The sequence below is a fragment of the Callithrix jacchus genome, chromosome 16 (genome assembly GCF_049354715.1).
Source record: "Callithrix jacchus isolate 240 chromosome 16, calJac240_pri, whole genome shotgun sequence".
Lineage (NCBI taxonomy): Eukaryota > Metazoa > Chordata > Mammalia > Primates > Cebidae > Callithrix > Callithrix jacchus.
Genome location: NC_133517.1, coordinates 22,707,584 through 22,728,166, shown reverse-complemented (window position 1 = coordinate 22,728,166; position 20,583 = coordinate 22,707,584). Strand labels below are relative to the sequence as shown.

Genomic DNA, 20,583 nt, shown 5'->3' with positions numbered 1-20,583 from the left:
ATAAATACCTTGGAATTAGAATAGTTTAAAATAAACTAAACTTGTTTATGTGTGTGAAGTAAGAATAACAAAGCTTTCACATGAATTATAAGGATGATTACTATTGTCACAAATACTTTTTTCTTTTTTTTTTTTGCTAGCTAATATTATTAGAAAATGCAATGTGGGATGTTCTAGTTAAATTCTTATTTGTGATTTTTTTTTCCACATCCATTGCTTTATTCTCTTCTGGTAAGTAAACAATTTTATTACAAAAGATTTCAAGCATATAAAAAAATTCAGAGAAACCAATAAACTGCAACTGAGATACAGTCAAGTGTTAATATTTTGCCATATTTGCTTTAGCTTTTTTGGAGATGGGGTCTTGCTCTGTCACCCAGGCTGTAGTACAGTGGTGCAATCCCAGCTCACTGCAACCTCTGTCTCTCAGGTTCAAGCAATTCCCCTGCTTCAGCCTCCCAAGTACATGGGACTACAGGCACGTGCCACCATGCCCGGCTATTTTTGTGTTTTTAGTAGAGACAGGGTTTCACCATGGTGGTCAGGATGGTCTCGATCTCCTGAACTTGTGATCCACCTGCCTCGGCCTACTGAAGTGCTGGGATTACCAGGCGTGAGCCACCATGCCCAGCCACTTTAGCTCATTTTTTAAAAGAAAAACAGCTTTGTTAAAATAATCACATATCATACAATTCACCCATTTAAAGTGTGTGATTCAATGTTGTTAACATATTCACAGAAAGAACACTTTCATCACTAAGTTATGATTTTTTAATTAGAAATATAATTTTCTAAAAACAAAAACAAAAAATATAATTAAATGTGTAAGAAAATCTAAAGTAAACTTTTAACATTAAAAACAAATAAATATAATTTATCTTTGTCGGATTATTCAAAAGGGTCTTGCAGTATCTAACAATCACAGTTAAAAATACCTAACTACCAAGGCATAATTATCAGATATTTCCAGCTGGCTGGGAGCTGAAATGACAGTTTTTATTCTACTTTTCTTATTTTAAATTTATATATGCAATTTGTACTTCATATTTGCATTTTATACATGATTACATGAATGACAAATGAGATATATTTCTTACCTCTGGTGTCCCACAAAATGTGGTAGTGGTGTCAGAAATAGCAATTCCTTCTTTGCAAAGCCCAAAATCTGTTAAGACAACATGTCCCTGACAAATACAGGGGCAGTAAGATAAAACAACGCATAAATATGAATTGACAATTTTTCAGTATTTCTTTTTTTTTTGAAACAGAATCTCACTCTGTTACCCAGGCTGAAGTACAGGGGTGTGATCTTGGCTCACTGCAACCTCTGCCTCCTGGGTTAAAGTAATTCTCACGCCTCAGTTCCCTGAATAGCTGGGACCACAGGCGTGTGCCACCTGGCTACTTTTTGTATTTTTAGTAGAGACGGTGTTTTGCCATGTTGCCCAGGCTGGTCTAGAACTCCTGACCTAAAGTGATCTGCCCACCTCGGCCTCCCAAAGTGCTGGGATTATAGGTGTGAGCCACCACACTTGGGCTATAAACTGACAATTTTTAAAACGCTTTATTTGAGCGTAATTATAGATCCACATAAAATTGCAAAATAGTATACAGAAGAAATTGTCACTGGTACAATACCAGTGTCAACCAGACTGTCAACCTTATTCAGTTTTCCCTTTTTACATGCATGCTTTGTGTGTGTGTGTAGCTCAATGAAATACAGATGTGTAGATTCATGTAATGACCACCACAATCAAGACACAGAACTGTTCACCTGCAAAGGAACTCCCTCGTGTGACTCCTTTATCTTGCACTCTATATCCCCTTGGACCCTGTCAACCACTAATCTGTTCTCCAGCTCTACAGTTTTGTCATTTTGAGAATGTTATATGAATGAAATAACAAGGTACATAATCTTTGAGACTTTTTTTGCACTAAGCATAAAAACAACAACCAAAATTGAGAAGTAGTAGATTTTTAAAAGGGAATACTTACCACTGAATCCAAAAGAATATTTTCTGGTTTCAAGTCTCTACCAAATTAAAAGGGAGAAAAAGCAAAACTGAATACAAACTGAAATAAAAAATTCTTATATATAATTTTTACAAGTATATTTAAAAATTGTACCTGTACACTATTTTGATGGAGTGTAAGTAACCCAATGCACTAGCAATTTCAGCAGTATAAAACCTAGCTCTGTGCTCAGGAAAGGACCGTTCTCTTTGCAAGTGGAAAAAAAGCTGTAAAATTGGTTGGGGGTGGGAGAGAGAGAATGTTAGGATCATTCACACATAGTATTAAACAAATATACTCTGTAAATACAAAGGTAGGAACTGTTTTTTGTTACTTTGAATGTAAGCTAAAAATGTAACAAGGCACATAACGGTAACTCCCCTTTATCCATGTCCCCTATCTAACAATCATTCTCTCTCTTCAACCAGGTGTCTTTGTTTACCCTTGCTAATGTCACTCATCATCTCCCATTTACTACTCAATGCAGTCATGTCCTCACCCTTCCAGGCAACTGCTCTGGAAAAGATTATCAATGAAGACCAACAATCTTGATATTGCCATGTAATTATCTTACAGGGCCTTTCTGGACTATGTTTTCCATTTGAAAAAAAACAAACACTATTCAGAAATTCAAAACTAGTGCCCAGCAGAACAAATATAACCCATAGGAAAAAAACATATATATATATCCCATAGATACTAATTTGCCTGAGTCAAAAACTGTTTTTCAAAAAATCTGAATTAGTTGATAACATTAAAAACTGGGAATTTTGAGGTAAAAATTCAGTTTCACTTTGTTTTTTTTTTTTTTTTTTTAAAAAAAGAGAAGCTCTGGCCCATTAGGCCTACATTTCACAGTGGCAGAAACTGGCTGCAGCTAAATAGCAGTTGGACTCTCTAGTTCATTTCTTATACTTCCTAATTTTTAATTTATTTCTTAAAATTTGGCTTTTAACTAAGGTTACTGTCTGTGGGAAGTTTCCACTGGATCTCTTGGTTTCTAAGACAATCATCTCCCTTTGAGTGTTGGAGAATTCCAGAAAATGGAGGGATGAGAGAGTTTCTGCCCTTGGTCCACTGTTATTCTTTCTCCAAATACCCTTCCCAGGTAACTTTATCCATGCTGATGATTTTAACCACCAACCTCTATGTTGATGTCTCCTATGTGGACATTACCCAATGATTTTGATGCACAAAATCAATGAAGAAGCTGAGGCTTGCTTATCTGCAAAGTGTCATGAAACTTATTTTATTCTACTTTGCTCTAAAAAATATATGAAGTAGTACACTAAATTAAGTATTCATATGTGAAGGTTAAAATATTCTAAGTATGAACACTGGGGGTAAATAATAATAATAATGTATGGAAACCACACTCCTGCCTCTTCTATCCTTTTTCCTCATCTTTAACCCTTGTCTACCTATTGCCCCACTCAACTTCTCCTCCACCCACCCTGGCATTCTATTATATTTTATTCTCCTTTTTTCATTATCTTGCATCTTTCAGATGACAAGCCTACCTCTTTCAATCTTTGCCACTCAGTTTATGAGCAGTCACTGTATAAAAAGGTCTCAGAAGCAAAGCCCTAAAAGAGCACAAAGAAACCACACATAAAGCAGGAAACCCACAGTAGGAGCTCAGCTGCACTTAGATGCTTCACATGAACATTTCAAAGACACAAGGTGACACTTAAGAATGGGCTCTGCAGTCAAGATATCTAGGTGAAATCCAGGGCCTGACACTTACTAGAACATTGGGTAATTGAGACAGTTATTTAACCTCTCGGAACCTCAATTTTCTAATTAAAATTTCATTAAATGGGCATAATAGTGTTTTTCTGAAAGAGTTGTGATTTATTGATATAATAAATGTAAATTAAATGCAAAGTGCCAGGCCTCAATAAATTCTCTTTATCTGTCAGCACTCAGGAACACACAAAATTAAACGACAACCTTCATGGTGAAAACAGCGGGGGGTCACCAGCATCACTGAATCAGGGGGCCTGGGAGATGCATAATCTTGCTTCTACACTGAAGAGTCTAAACATATATATATATATATATTTTTTTTTTTTGGACACAGGGTCTCACTTTTTGTCATCCAGGCTGGAGTGCAGTGGTGTGATCATGGCTCCCTGCAGCCGTGACCTCCTGGGCTCAAATTATCCTCCCATCTCAGCTTCCTGAGTAGCTAGGACTATGGAGGCATGCCACCATGCCCAGATAATTTTTGTTATCTTTTTGTAGAGATGGGGGTCTTGCCATGTTGCCAAGGCTGGTCTTGAACTCCTGGGCTCCAGCGATCAACCCACCTTGGCCTCCCAAAATGCTGGGATTACAGGCGTTGAGCCACCACACCTGGCCTTAGGGTGCTAAGGGACTTTTGTCACAGATGTAGAAAAGTGAATAATCATTCTTTTTACAATCTTCCCACAAAATGATCTAGGTGTCTCTGATCATCCTTTAGTTTTGCAGAATATTAACTAATTTTCCTTACAGTTCCTTTATTCTACAGTTAAATGCACTACAATAATGTTGAAATAGTCTTTTTCTGCTCTGAGATTGAAGATCCCTTTGTAAAGACATGACGATACCTATTAGTTAAAATACTTTTTTGACATTAACAGGTCAAAGATCAAATAAATTAGGAAGATGTGAGGGTTGAGAGGTCAGCTAGAATCAGATCCTGGAATCAGGCTGCCTGAGTTCAATCTGACCCTCTGGACAGAAGTAACCACATTACTTCTACAAACTACCTAGCATCTCTGCCACAAGTTTGCCTTACATAATAAGACTGTTGTGAAGGCAAAATTATAAGTACACAGAGCCAGTGATGGACACTAAGTAGTACTCAATGGAAATCATTACTATAATTATTATTATAATAGTAGCATTTCCCAAAGTGTATTTCAATATCCATCTGAATCAGAGTTTTGTGTAATACGTAAGAGACTGGTTAAAACAAAAAAGGGGACTATATAGTTTTAAAAAATTCTCTTAAGATATCCTGGCTTTGAGGAGGTCGAGGCTGCACTGAGCTGTGAGATCACACCATGCACTCCAGCCTAGGTGACAGAGTGAAACTGTCTCACACACAAAAAAAGATATCCTGACTTTAAGGCAGAATTTCTCAAAGTCTTTAACATGCTGAGGCATACTGAGCATCATAAAGAAACAGATATAACAGGAAACATTTCCAAACAGACTTTATCATAAAGGCTTTTTTTTTTTTTTAAGAGATGGGGGTCTCATTCTGTTACCCAGTCTTCAGTGCAATCATAGCTAACTGTAGCCTCAAACTCCTGGGATCAAGTGATCCTCCTGCCTCAGCCTCCTGAGTAGCTAGGACTAAAGGTGCAAGACACTGAGCCCAGCTACCACCACCGAACCCCTTATTAGAGGACTATCTCATCTGATTAATAATTTGCACATCTTGGAAAACGAGAAGCTGGAGTAATATTTGTATGCAACTGTTGAGACAACTGCCTAAATTATGTATGATGTTTTATTCTAATATTTCAACATGATATTCTTGCTATATAGTTTAGTGACAAATCTGTCCATGAAGCAAGCAGCTTCATACCAAGGTTCTTTAATGAACCTTCTCAACTATGCCATATGCTTAAAAGCTCTGTTACAATTCTCCACATCCTGCATTGTATTCAGCCAGTACCTTGAATATTATTGATACAAAAAGCTACTGATTTTGTACTGTCCTTCTAAAACTTACAAGAAAAACTTTGAATTCATACTATTTTTCTAAACTATTAATATTAGAAAACTCATTATAAAACTCACCTCCCCTCCATTAACAAAATCCAGAACAAAATAAAGCTTTTCGGCTGTTTGGAATGAATAATGCAACCCAACCAAAAATGGATGTTTCACGTTTTTCAAGAGCACATTACGTTCAGCCATAATATGTTTTTGCTGGAAAAAAGGCAAAAGATCAGTTGTATTATACACTAGAAAACAACTCTCTTAACAGAAAATGGGCTTGGGAGAAACAACAGCTATTTTATTTTACCTCTTTTCTGTTGAGAACTATTTTCTTCTGTAACACTTTGACAGCATAAAATTTTCCATCCAGTTTTCGTTTTGCAAGAAGAACCTGTTATGGTTAAACATTATGTATAGTATTAGAAATTTCAAATTTTGATAGAAATGATTCACTTGTTAATACATCAATACTTCTTAAATTTTGTAGAAAAAAATTCCATAAGGGATGAATTTTTTTTTGTTTTAGAAATCAAGTAGTCAGGCACCATTTCTTTGTCACTCAATGTGTTGATATTTGAGATTTTTTTTACTAAATTTAAGTGCCCAAAATCTATACTGCTTGAGAACTTTGTGTGTGTGTGCACGCATGTGCTCCAGCCCTGAATCCTGGAGACTGCCTGTTGAAAATATTGTTATAAACTTCATGGCTATAATAACAAGGATAAGGAAACGATTTTTAGGTAATAAAAATGTACTGTTTCATACTGAGATTCTTCTTAACAGGTTTTAAATTCAGAAGAGTTCAGAGGAAAATGTTCCATGGATTTCTATAGTGGTCTGGGTCACATGCAGATGCTTTAAAGAATCTGAAGAAATCTAGAGTATCTTGTAGTGGTGCAATTTTGACTCACTGCGGCCTCGACCTCCCCAAGGCTCAGGTGATCATCCTGTCTCAGCCTCCCATATAGCTGGGACTACAGGTGTGTGCCACCATACCTGGCTAATTTTTGTATTTTTTGTAGAGATGGGGTTTTGCCATGTTACCCAGGCTGGCCTCAAACTCCTGGCCTCAAGCGATCCACCCACCTCAGCCTCACAAAGTGCTGGGATTACAGGCGTGAGCCACTGCACCTGGACTGCTTTTCTTTGTTTTATTGTACTTTGTTGGCTTCTAATCATTTTGTAAGATTTTACTTTTCAAATTAAACATATCATACATACAGAAAAACTCGTATCATTATACCTCAATAAATTTTTACAAAGTGAATACACCTATGTAACCAGTACGCAGTTCAAAAAATAAAACACTTCCAGTAGCCTGAAGCCTCTCTTTTGCTCATCCTTCTCCTCCTCAAAGGCAACTACCACCATGTCAACTTGAAATAACAAACATAACTTTTGCCTTTTTGAATTTAATGTAATTAGAATCACATAAATAAAGCTGTCTGTCTTTATTCTTTCACTCTAATTATATAAAATATTCATTCACATGTGGCGCATAGCATAGTTCTCATATTGTCTTTGTTATGCAGAATATTCCATTATATGACACACTGCAATGTATCTACTCTCTTGCTGATATATGTTCAGATTATTTATGAATAGTGATGTTATAAACATTCCTGTATATACATTTTCTAGTGGATATTCATTTACGTTGAATATGTAACTAGGGAGTAGGACCAATGCATATACTCAGTTTCAAGAATTAACACCAATTTTCAACAGCATAAAAAACAAAACACCTAGGAATATATCTAATTGGAGATATGCAAAAATTCTAAACAAAATATCATAAACTGTTATTGGGAAAAAATTAAAGATGAGCTACATTAGTAAAGCAATATACCACGGTCGTGGATTTGACAATACAATATTGTAAAGATAATTCTTCCCAAATTGATCTATAGAGTCAATGCCATCCCAATCAAATTAATAGAATTTTTGCAGAAATTGACATGCTGATTCTGAAATTTATATTCATACGCAAAGGACTAAAAATAGTCTCTTGAAGAGCAAGAAGAAGGGAGAACTTAATTCTGCTGGATATCAAGCTACAGGTGATATGACAATGTGGTACTAGTGCCAGAATAATCAGATAGGCCAATGAACAGAAATGCCATCTAGAAACAGAAATACGTAATTTATAATCTAAAAAGAGGGTGGGCGTGTTAGCTCGTGCTGGTAATCCTAGCACTTTGGGAGGCTGAGGAAGGCAGATCACTTGAGGTCAGGAGTTGAAGACCAGCCAGGCCAATGTGGTAAAACCCCCATCTTCACTAAAAATTCAAAACTTAGCTGGGCATGGTGGTGCATGCCTGTAATCCCAGCTACGTGGGAGGCTGAGGCAGGAAAATTGTTTGAAGCTAGGAGGCAGAGGTTGCAGTATGCCAAGATGGCTCCATTGTACTCGGCACTCCAGCCTGGGTAACAGAGTGAAACACTGTCTCAAAAAAAAAAAAAATCTAAAAACAGATGTGTGAAGGTATAAATAGTGAATACATAAAAAAGGTGGCCCTGCATATCAGGTGGGTCATCAGATAGGGAAAGAACAGTTTTTACAAACTGTATAGGATCAGCTGGTTATCTATATGGAAAAAGATGAACTGTACCGCTATGCCTCACATTATACGTAAGAACCAAATCCTGATAGATTCTAGATCTAAACATGAAGTTTCCAAAATATCCTTTTTTTTTTTTTTTTTTGAGATGGGGTCTTGCTACGTTTCCCAGCCTGGTCTTAGACTCCTGAACTCAAGTGATCTTCCTTCCTCAGGGTCCGGAGTAGCTAGGATTACAGGTATGTGCCACAATGCCCGGCTCAGATAATGCTTCTGTTTTTAATGACAACTATCTCTAGCATTCCAATAGAATTTTGGGCATTTTGAGAGCAGGATTCATTTCTAACTTTCTATTGCTTATACTAGCAGATGGATAATATATATTTGCTGAGTGAATAAACACACATGGGTTTAATTGCAGAGCCACAGTTTCTAGTCTCAAAGAAACTCAGAAAACAAATTAGAGTTACCAAAAGCTACAAATATAGCAAAATATAATTAAACACATACATATTCATTTTTACTAAAGACTGAAGTGCTGTGCAAAATAACACTTAAATATATTCAATGATTCTGGTAACTTCATCTACGATGCTTTCTTTAACCTTGGCCTTAAGTGATTCTCCTTCCTTGGTATGGCTATACTGTCAAGGTTACAGGATTCATCTGACACCATAAGAAAATAAGCAGGGTCTTTATACATTCATTTCCTTCTCAAACTGTTATTTACACAGCTGTTCATTTTTGTCTTTCTAGCTTCAGCTTAAATAGCATGTCTTCTGAGAAGCTAAGTGGGAATCTTCTTCAGCTACCTATTGTCCTTTTCCTGCACAGCTATTATTATTTGCACTTATTTACTTGACTGAATATTTTTAACTGACTACTCCCCCCACCCTAGATTATAAGCACCATAAAGGTAGTAACCATGTCAATTTCCGTAATTTTCTAATCAAGGCCCAGTAGGGTACCTGGTACACAGTAGGTGCTCAACAAATACCTTCTGAAGTAAGTGAACTTTATTTCAGAATTTGAGTAGACACCATTTCTCTCTAATTATTGTTAGTATTTTGAGGGTAGAGAAAGTATGTTAATTCCATATCCTGCAACCAAAAAGTCCTGTGGCTCACACACATAAAACATGCATTCCTTAAGTACATACTTATTGAATGAGAAAATAAAAATACTTTAGGCTGGGTGTGGTGGCTCACATCTGTAATCCCAGCACTTTGGGAGGCGAAGGTGGGAGCATCACTTGAGGAAATTTGAGACCAGCCTGGGGCAACAGAGCAAGGCCCTGTCTATAAAACAATAAAAAAATTATCTGGGTGTGGTGGTGTGTGCACAGCCACTCAGAAGGCTGAGGTGGGAGGATGGCTTGGGCCCAGGAGTGGGAGGATGGCTTGAGCCCAGGAGTTCAAGTGTGTTATGATTGCACCACTACACTCCAGCCTGGACAACAGAGCGAGCCCGTCTCTAAAAAACCAAAAATCAAAACCAAACAAAAACCTCACAAAACACTCTTACCTTGCCAAAGCTGCCTTTTCCAATAACTTTTAAGAAATCAAAGTCAGTTGGTTTGGCACTGAAATAAATTAACAATAAGAATTAGCCTCCTAGAAATTGGAAAGATTAACTTTTAAACATTTCTTAGCACTTCATTCTTTATAAATAAATGTTGGGCACAGAATACTTCAGCATACGAACTCCAGCTTTCCTGCTGAGTGTCTCATCTTTCATATACAATAGGTAGCATGAATAGTAATATCTACTTTCTGATTAGACAAAACATTTCCTAACTTTATTTAAGCCTCATTAAGTTCTGCTTAAGAGGAACTTCAATAATACTTCTTTGGGAGAAAAGATACATGCATAGCCTACATGTAGAGTTTTGAACTCAAAATACCTTCTATCTAAACCAATTTTACATGACCTGGTGTTGTTGAGGAAACTTAGTGATACATTCTAAGGACTATATATAGCATATGAGGTAATTCTGAAAATGAAGTTGCTAGTTGCAATACCTAATAAAGTTCCTAAGAATAATTTATGATGAATAAAAAAGTCATTACGGTGTTTCACATATAAATCACTTATTGAAAGATAGAAGAATTCTCAGCTTATTCTCATGGATGGTAGGTAACATAGGAAAGCCAGGAACAGAAAAGCCAGAGGGAATACTAAGGCTGCCCTTTTATTTCTGTTGGCCTATCAGGTAAAAATAGCATTGGCTGTTATGTAGACAAAAACACATGACAGCAGAAAGGGGAGCTTAAGCAGCCAGAAGAGCCGTTTCTCCAAGACGGTCTGAATTCTTAAGTTGTACGGGAAGAAGGGAATAAATCCATTTAGATTTGAAATTTGCTTCATTATCAAAAGAAAGTTAATTCAAACATGAGAGTAAAACCAGGACTAGGTTAAATAATGACAGGTAAAGATTAGTGAGATAAACACTTAGCTATATTTAGATGTTTTTTCTTCTTCAAAAACCTGCTCTTTGGAGTATTTTCTTCTTTAAAGATATGCAGAGGTACTGAATTAACTTTGTAAACAAATCTAACAGGGAAAAACATGCAGACCCCTCAAACATAGTAAATAGGCGAACTGAGGCCATACTCCAAGCCCCATTGTTAACTGCTAGGGATGAATCTTAACTTAAAGCAAATTTCCATTTTTTGGCCAGGCATGGTAGCTCATGCCTGTAATTCCAGCACTTTGGGAAACTGAGGCAGACAGATCACCTGAGATCAGCAGTTCAAGACCAGCTGATGGTGAAACCCCATCTCTACAAAAATACAAAAATTAGCTGGGCATGATGGCGGGTGCCTGTAATCCCAGCAACTCAGGAGGCTGAGGTGGAAGAACTGCTTGAATCCAGGAGGTGGAGGCTGCAGTGAGCCAAGATCACACCATTGCACTCTAGCCTGAGTGACAGAGCAAGACTCCATCTCAAAAAAAAAAAAAAAAATTGATTTTTTGTGCTGCCACTTTTGTTCATGATGCTATGAACAACAGAATAGAATGCTCCAACCAAACTTCCAGTTAGCATCCTATTTATTTGCTTTCCTTTGAGGCAAAAATTCTTCAAGTAAGTTTTATAAATTTGTTGTCTCTACCTGCTGTCCTCTCCTCTGGTTCTCTTGTGAACCCTTTCTGATCAGGGTCTCATACTAACAATCACATCATTGAAATTGCTCATTAAAAGTCACCAATGACTTACGAAATCCAGGGGTCAATTTTCAGTCTTCATCTTACTTGCCCTATCAGCAGCATTAACAGAGACAACTCCCTCCTCTTTCAGACACTCTTTCCCTGACTTCAGGAAACCATATTCTTGGTTTTTCTCTCATCTTACTGACTGCTCTTTCTCAATCTCTTGTTAGTTCTTTCCTGACCTCATAATGTTGAAGTGTCCCAGGACACAGTCCTTGGACCACTTCTCCCATCTGCCTATAATCATTCTCCAACTAGAGCAAAAGGGTAGAGAGAGCCTAGAATTAAAAAACCCTTCAGAATAAATGTAATATGCCTGTAAGGATAATTACAAGTAAGGGCAGCAACACTAAATTCCTTCTCCAAACCATGGTAGACATTACAAATCAATTAGTCTGGGAATATGGGGAGAAACTGGGTAAACAAAGTTTAATAGGCTTTAATATGCTAATGTCCATGATGACTCCTCTTGAACAAGTTGGTTAAGAACTGGAGTACGTCAATCAGACCAAACACCAGCAGAATGTCAATTAAGCCCTGCAAGAGTGCTTTTTTTTTTTTCCAGAAGACCTCATAAGACTTATGGTCCCTTGGGAATACACACACACACACACACACACACACACACACACACACAGAGAAAAGTGATAATGAAAAAACAGCAGAACCCAATTAACAATTTGTGGATTAAAAACTCCTCAGTGTTCTCCTAAAGCAATGAAAAGCTGGAGCAGTAAACTAGTCAAGCATATGACAGGACTGTATTCACTATAACTATGGTTATATTTCAAAGGCCTCCAGTTAAATTAATGTAATTATACATATCTGCATACTCTCAAAAAAGATATTCCTAAAATTCAGTTAAAGAATTGTTTGAAACAAATTAAACATACTGAGGATTTCCAGATGGTCCCAAGTTGATGTTCTGTGAGGTAGAGTGTAGCTGTTAAGATGGGGAAGAAAACAACATTCTTATTGGAGCTTCAAAAATTGTTAATTAATGTTTTGAAAAACATTTATAACTGTACCACAAATATTTGGTTTGCTGCCATGTTAAAGAAACCCAAGATTCTGATTCTCAGTAAGGGTATAGACTTACTTGGAAATACACATAATTGGCAAAAACATAATCATTTTTATCACGGTAATTTTCAAGAGCGTTTGTAAGAAAAAAGGTAAGCCAGAAATCAAGCTCTAAGTAGGCAAATGAATGAAATAAACTGAGGAAAGCTCTTTGGAAGAGGTAGGCATTGAAACCGCAATTTAAGAGGGATCACTTTTTAAAAAACTGGTTAAAAACGGCTTTTGATTTTTCAAGTTTTCAAATAGGTTATCAAAGACAGAAATGATAGGATGATGACAATGATGATCGCAAATGCCAGATTTTCAGTTTTAATTTGATGGTAGGTAAATGCAGATGAAGCAAAGATAGACAGCACTGCTTTTCTTTCTAGTTCTAGCACTGTGGTAGCACCAAAATTTTACATAGGCCTTTCTCTTTTGTAACAGTTAACAAAGTAAGCGTAAGCCTTGGTATTAATTTAGAAGTAAATCTTTATTTACCTAGTATGCTATAAAGAAATTTAAGTAATAAAATATTCTAGTTCATTAATAATTAGTTAAAATTTTAACTCAAAAATACCAGATTAATCTAGTGATCCTATCAAAGTGGGCATTTTATATAAATGCCAAGTATAAGTAAATTCCGCTTCACATAAATGAACTTTAAACTCTCTATACATTCAGATAATTAAATCAGTTATAAATGTTTCAAATATGTATACTTTTACTAGTGTTCTGTATAAATTATACTTCATATAAACTATACATGCAAAAAAGCTTTTAAAAACTTCTCTAATCAGAAGAAATAAATATTTCTTTTTGAGATGGAGTTTTATTCTTGCTGCCCAGACTGGAGTGCAATTGCGCGATCTCGGCTCACTGCAACTTCTACCTCCTGGATTCAAATGATTCTCCTGCCTCAGCCTCCAGAGTAGCTGAGATTACAGGCAGCTGCCACCATGCCTCTCTACTTTCTGTATTTTCAATAGAGAACAGGGTTTTGCTATGTCGACCAGGCTGGTCTCAAACGCCTGACCTCAGGTGATCAACCTGCCTTGGCCTCTCAAAGTGCGGGGATTACAGGTGTGAGCCACTCCACCCAGCCAAGAAAATCTTACTTCATCAAATTTCTTATGGTAGATATATGTAATATACATTTTTACTTAAATTCATTTCAAATTTATAATCTCTAGAATATAAACTATTTTTTAAAATAAAGGGAAATAATCTCAGCCTTCAAAAGTTCTTAAAAAGTTTCTGGCTGGGAGCGGTGACTCATGCTTGTAATTCCAGCACTTTGGGAAGCCTAGGTGAGCAGATCACCTGAGATCAGGAGTTCGAGATCAGTCTGCCCAACATGGTGAAACCCCATCTCTACCAAAAATACAAAAATTAGCTGGGCCTGGTGGCGGGCACCTGTAATCCCAGCTATTCAGGAGGCTGAGGAAGGAAAATTGCATGAACCCATGAGGTGGGGGTTGCAGTGAGCCAAGATAGCGCCACTACATTACACCCTGGGTGACAGAGCGGGGCTCTGTCTTTTTTTTGTTGTTGTTGTTTACACCTTAAGTTCCCATTAATTCCAGTAGGGGCTGCATCTCAAAAAAAAAAAAAAAAAAAAAGAAGAAGAAAAAAAAGAAATTTCTTATGAAAAAAAATTGGCACCTGCATTATAGTTACAATTCAAATTTATTTCCTATTGTTATACCTATACATAAAAAATGCATTAAATGAGATTAGTCCTGTTGTGGCATAATTTTAACCTAACAATAGCCTTTTATGTTTAAATATTACAGTGCCCGCCACTTTTTTTTTTTTTTTGAGACAGAATCTCACTCTGTCACCAGGCGTCAGGCTGGAGTGCAGTGGCATGACCTTGGCTCACTGCAACCTCTTCCTCCCGGGTTCAAGCAATTCTCCTGCCTCAGCCTCCCAAGTAGCTGGGACTACAGGCACGTGCTACCACACCCAGCTAATTTTTTTGTATTTTTAGTAGAGACAGGGTTTCAACATGTTGGCCAGGATGGTCTCGATCTCTTGACCTTGTGATCCGCCCGCCTCAGCCTCCCAAAGTGCTGGGATTATAGGTGTGAGCCACCGTGCCCGGCTACAGTGTCCTTTTCTACTAAGAAACTGCTATGAAGGCTGGGCACGGTGGCTCACACCTGTAATCCCAGCACTTTGGGAAGCCAAGGCAGGCAGATCATGAGGTCGAGAGATCGAGACCATCCTAGCCAACATGGTGAAATATTTTGTCTTTACTAAAAATACAAAAAAGAGCTGGGCATGGTGGTGCATGCCTGTAGACCCAGCTACTCAGGAGGCTAAAGACAGGAGAATCACTTGAACCTGGGAGGGAGATGTTGCAGTGAGCCAAGACTGCACCACTGCACTATAGCCTGGAGACACAGCGAGACTCCATCTCAAAAAAAAAAAGAAAAGAAAAAAGGAAACTGCTATAAAATAATCAAAACAAATAAATAATAAAAACAGAAGAAAAAAATAAATATTTCAATGTTCCATACACTCTTACAATGTAATTCAAAGTGAGCTATAATTTCAGTGCACTTATTTTTAATGAATGTGCAGATAACTGGTTTAATTTTCCATTCAATAAATTTTTCTTATAAAGATGAAGGAAGATAGCCAGGCACGGTGGCTCATGCCTGTAATTCCAGCACTTTGGGAGGCTGAGGCAGTTGGATCACAAGGTCAGGAGTTTGAGAGCAGTCTGGCCAACATGGTGAAACCCTATCTCTACTAAAAATACAAAAATTAGCTGGGGATGGTGGTGGTTGCCTTTAATCCCAGCTATTTGGAAGACTGAGGGAGTAGAATTGTTTGAACCCAGGAGGTGGAGGTTGCAGTGAGCTGAGGTCGTGCCATTGCACTCCAGCCTGGGCAACAGGGAGAGCCTCCATCGCAAAAAGAAAAAAGATGAAGGAAGAGGATTAAATATAGTGCAGATTAAACAACATGAACAACTTGTCCCCTGAAGTATGTTAATATGTAATTAGATTTTATTATTTAGGCAAGGATTTCCTAATGGAGCACATTTCTGAAATGATGTAAATTATTGGGATATATAATTAGACAATTTTTCACTCTACTTACTATTTTTGAAGACAATATCTAGTCACTAAATTGAAGGTGAGGTACAATTTATTAATAGAATTAACACTAGTTGAGATCATTTATGTTTCTTGACATCCCTTGGCCTCTATTTTTCTCTTTATAAATAAGGGGGTAGGTCCAGATGCCCTTTAAAATATTCCAGCTAGGAATTCACTTAGTTATTTACTTCAAAGTTCTTAAGAAATAGTTACAATTATATGACAAAGTATGGCTTTTTCCTTTTTTTAAAGAGATTCTTTTTATCATTATTTTAAAACCTCAAGGGATTCTAGTTTCAGACGTTATGGATGAAAAAAGAAAAAAGGAACAAAACTCAGATTTAAAGCCAACAGTGGCAGAACCCAGAAATCTCTCAGTTTGGTTCTGTCTTCAAGGCCAGTTGTCTACCATTGCAAGGCAAGATATTCTTCAAATGACCTAAACCTACAAAGTCTCACATGAGTAGCAAGCAAAACATGGAAAATCTTGGTTATATAGATTTTAATCTTTAAAATATTACTTGAATAGACTCTTTTTCAATTAGAAATATTAAGAGTTGGAAAATGTCAAAAATACTAGGAATTATTATTATTATTATTTTTGAGATGGAGTCTCACCCTGTTGCCCAGGCTGGAGTGCAATAGTGCAATCTCGGCTCACTGCAACCTCTGCCTCCCGGGTTCAAGCGATTCTCCTGCCTTAAGCCTCCCAAGTAGCTGGGATTACAGGCATGAAAAAACGTTTTTTAAAGTACATATAACCTTACCAATATATAATTTTGGAAATATTTACACTACTTTCATATAGGTTTTGCATATTTTTAAAAACTGATTGTAAATCATACTGTGTGAATATGTATTTAAGTTTTAAATACTGATTTCACTTAACAGTATGTCAAAGCTTAACATCTGATCTTCAAAAATAATTTAAAATGTATAATAACACTAAATGGTGAATATTAAGGTCGAGTCTAATAGTGTTTTTAACAGATCATACTGAAATAAACATCTTTTGCTTTTTTCTGTGGGGATTATTTCATTTGCACCAATTCCTGATGTGAACATTTTTATATTTGATAAGTATTTCTGAATTGCTTTCCAAAAGAGTTGCATAAAATTATGACATCAGTGATGACCAAGGGTGTTTGTTTTACCTAACCTTATTGTTACCAGTTCTGCAATATTTTATTTACTTTACATTTTTGTTAATTTGATAGAGCAATAAAATCTAAGATGTTCATTTGCTAATAGCATCAAGGTTGAACATTTTCCTCTATATTTTTTACTGAGTATTCCTTCATGTCTCATTTCCTTTAACTATTATGGTATCAAGTACCATTCGTTTTAAAAACCCATTTGTATAAGCTTCTCACACAGACGCTATTTCTTCTTATGCCTTATTAAAAATGTTTTCACAGTTTGTTGTTTCTCTTTTGACCAGCTATACAGATTTTTTTTTTAAAGCTTTTTACATTGTACTAGAAGCAACCATGTCACAGATGCAAAGATTACATTTATTCTCTTAACTGAGAATCCTCTTGGGGCATCATAGAAGAAAAATTACTACTTTCCAGTAGTCACACACACACACAAAAATGTCTTTTTTCCAAATGAGGATTTTAGCCCTGGGATAGTAATATTTCAATGCACAATATTATCTTTTAAATAACAAAAACAGAACCATAACAAAATGAAAAGGTATTATAAAGAAAAACTGTGTTTCAACCCATCATCTCTGATTTTCATGTATATATTTAAAGACAGTTATTTAAAAGTTTGAATTATGTCCTGAAATACTACAGGGAAAATAAGAAAAAAAAATTTGAATTATGAAAATATATTTATAATATTTATAATTGCTGCATAATACTTTGAGTTAAATTATTGCAATTTACCTCTCCCACATAACTTTCTAAGGTAAATGCTGAAAACATCTTCATAATAAGGCAGAAACTTATTTTACTTATTGCTATCACAATCTACTTTAAAAAACAAGACTGGCCAGGCATGGTGGCTCACACCTGTAAAACCAGCACTTTCGCAGGCCAAGGCAGGTAGATCATGAGGTCTGGAGTTCGAGACGAGCCTGGCCAATAAGGTGAAACCCTGTCTCTACTAAAAATATAAAAATTAACTAGGCATGTTGGAACGTGCCTATATTCCCCACTTGGGAGACTAAGGTAGGAGAATCACTTGAACCCGGGAGGCAGTGGTTGCAGTGGCTACTCAGGAGACTGAGGCAGGAGAATCACTTCAACCTGGGAGGTGGAGGTTGCAGTGAGCTGAGATTGTGCCACTGATTCCAGCATGACAAAGCAAGACTCAGTCTCAAAAAAACCCACAAGACTACCCTGTTGTCTATTAGGAATACATATTGATTATGCACATATATCACAGAAATAAAAGTTAGTTGATTCAACTGGCATATAATGACTGTCCTATATATAAAATCCTGACAATGCAGAGGAAGAGGGATGTAATGTGGTCAAGAAGGCCTTTTCCATTGGCCAAAATTCAAAATAGTTTCAAGTATGGCAATAATGATAACATATAAAGTGAAGAAAACAGAATACAAAATTGTATACACTGTATAATTAAAATTAGGTAACTAAAAAACCCTACATGTTAGAGAAGATTGGAAAGAAAATTACCAGAATGTTAAAATTTTCCAGGTGCGGGTACAATAATATGGGATAATACTTTTCTTTTTACTTACTGTTTTCAAATTTGTCTGATTAACTTGTATTACTTTTTAGTGTAAAAAGTACTCATTCTATATATTTTATAACAATAGTGATCTGTGGGCTGGACATGGTGGCTCATACCTGTAACCCCAGCATTCTGGGAGGCCAAGATGGTTGGATCATTTGAGGCCAGGAGTTTGAGACCAGCCTCACAAACACAGTCAAACTCTATGTCTACTAAAAAGTGCAAAAATTAGCTGGGCATGGTGGTGGGCACCTGTAATCTCAGCTACTAGGGAGGTTGAGGCAAGAGATTCACTTGAACCCAGGAGTTGGAGGTTGCAGTGAGCCAAGATTGCATCACTGCACTCCAGCCTGGGTCTGGAATCTCACTCCAGACAGAATGAGATTCCACCTCAAAAAAAAAAAAAAAGGAATAGTGATCTGTAAGAGGTATATACATTTGTTTTTAAGTGTTCTACACAGTATAAATTCTATTATGGATGAAATTACTTCATTTGAAGTAAGTGTCCTAAAGCCACTAATTTCATCTTTGGGGAATGGTATTTTTTCTATTAAGAAAGACGATTCCTCTTACTACCTTCTGAGAACTTCTTTCATCCTCATCTTCAGATGGATCCGACTGGTGTTTTGGACTATCCATTTGAAGGAATGCTCTGACATCTGGACTAAAAACAAAAACTAACTTTATTATAACTTCAACAGCATTTCTACAGCTTTTGTCCCTTTTAAAATGAAAATTGAAATAGAAATAACTGTATTAGCATTTATAGTAAGAAAGTAAAACAGAATCCATTAATATTCATTATTATAAAAGAAATAAGCAAATTAGTTTTTTGAAAAAAGAGAAACCAACAGATAAATGGGCAAAGATTATCAACAGGCAGTTCATGGAAGAGAAAACCCAACTGGCAAGCAAATTTGTGAAGATGGCCATAACTTCACTAATAATCAGAGAAATAAAAGTTAAAATGATAATGAGATATCATGTTATGTCCATTATCTGGCAAAAGTTAGAAAAACAGATAATATCAAAAGTTGGTAAGAAAACTGGGAAAGAGACATGCTCAAATATTGGTGACAGTGCAGAATGAAGCAACTTTTCTGAAATGCAATCTGGCAGTACTTGGTAACTGTGTATGCATTTTCTCTGGGGCCAGAAATTCAAATTTTAGGGGTAAACCATAGAAAAAATTATGTGCAGTACCAGCAAAAGGCATGTAACTATGATGTTCATTGTAGCATTTTCTGTAACAGTGAATTAGAAGCAACATACGCATTTATCACCGGGGAAATAAATAGCATCGCACCATTTATATATACATTAAATACTCAGAGACATGAAGCATCAGCCTGTTTACTAAAGATACACAGATATGTAAGGACATATATCAAACACATTAAAGTGGGTATCAAGAGGGGGGATGAAGAAATGGCTATGAAGATCAAGGATGAAGAGAAAAAAATAAACTAAAGTTAGAGATGGGCCACACATGAACTCATGACCAGTATGGGAAATCATTAAATCTCCATACCTGGCACCCTCTCCTCAGTTTGTTCTTAATTATTTAATCAAATAATATACATTCTTCATAGGAAACTCAAAAGATGAGAAATTATTTTTAAAAAGAGGAGGACTTAGTCAGGAGTGATGGCTCATGCCTGTAATCCCAATACTCTGTGAGGCTGAGGTGGGAGGATGACTTGAGGCCAGGAGTTAGATACCAACCTGGGCAACACAGCAAGACTCTATCACCACAAAAAATAAAAATAAAAAACTCAGGAATGATGGTGTGCACCTGTTATCCTAGCTACTCAGGAGGCTGAGGCAGGAGGATCACCTGAGCACAGGAGGCTGAGGCTGCAGTGAACCAAGATTGCACCACTGCATTCCAGCCTGGGTGACAAAGAAAGAACTTGTCTCTAAAAGCAAAAAAAGAAAGAAAGAAAAATAAATATAAAAAGAGCTGGGACAGTGTAAATGTAAAACAGTATAGTCACTGTGGAAAAGAGTTTGGCTGTTCCTTAAAAAATTAAATACAGAGTTACCTTATGACCCAGCAATTCCAAACTTGGGCAAGACCCAAAAGAAATAAAAGCATATGTTCACATAAAAACTCACACATGATTCCTCATAGCAGCATTATTCATAATAGCTAAAAAGTGGAAATATCCCAAATGTCCACCAATAGATGAATG

The 20,583-nt window shown here is 36.5% G+C and overlaps 2 protein-coding genes across 32 annotated transcripts in view; one reads left to right on the top strand and one right to left on the bottom strand.

The window, feature by feature from the left end:
• The window catches only part of SGK3 (serum/glucocorticoid regulated kinase family member 3), a 199,643-nt gene that overhangs the window by 17,856 nt on the left and 161,204 nt on the right, over nucleotides 1-20,583 (bottom strand). For 19 of the 29 annotated variants that reach the window (XM_078352554.1, XM_078352553.1, XM_078352552.1 and 16 more), the window contains 8 exons: nucleotides 18,965-19,052; nucleotides 12,398-12,447; nucleotides 9,819-9,876; nucleotides 6,041-6,124; nucleotides 5,812-5,943; nucleotides 2,128-2,240; nucleotides 1,996-2,032; nucleotides 1,098-1,184 (listed from right to left, as the gene is read on the bottom strand). In XM_078352554.1, the coding sequence (XP_078208680.1) occupies nucleotides 1,098-1,184; nucleotides 1,996-2,032; nucleotides 2,128-2,240; nucleotides 5,812-5,943; nucleotides 6,041-6,124; nucleotides 9,819-9,876; nucleotides 12,398-12,447; nucleotides 18,965-19,052 (649 nt within the window). The remainder of the gene's footprint in view (nucleotides 1-1,097; nucleotides 1,185-1,995; nucleotides 2,033-2,127; nucleotides 2,241-5,811; nucleotides 5,944-6,040; nucleotides 6,125-9,818; nucleotides 9,877-12,397; nucleotides 12,448-18,964; nucleotides 19,053-20,583) is intronic. The other 10 variants (XM_078352560.1, XM_078352563.1, XM_078352557.1 and 7 more) reach the window with 1 other exon arrangement.
• Nucleotides 1-20,583, top strand: part of LOC128929846 (uncharacterized) — a 148,013-nt gene that overhangs the window by 78,305 nt on the left and 49,125 nt on the right. The window contains exon 5 of one of the 3 annotated variants that reach the window (XM_078352570.1): nucleotides 2,974-3,055. The exons of the other annotated variants lie outside the window; for them this stretch is intronic. Within the exon in view, the coding sequence (XP_078208696.1) occupies nucleotides 2,974-3,036 (63 nt within the window). The 3' untranslated portion in view covers nucleotides 3,037-3,055. Of the gene's footprint in view, nucleotides 1-2,973; nucleotides 3,056-20,583 lie in introns of those variants that run through there. 3 annotated transcript variants of the gene reach the window in all.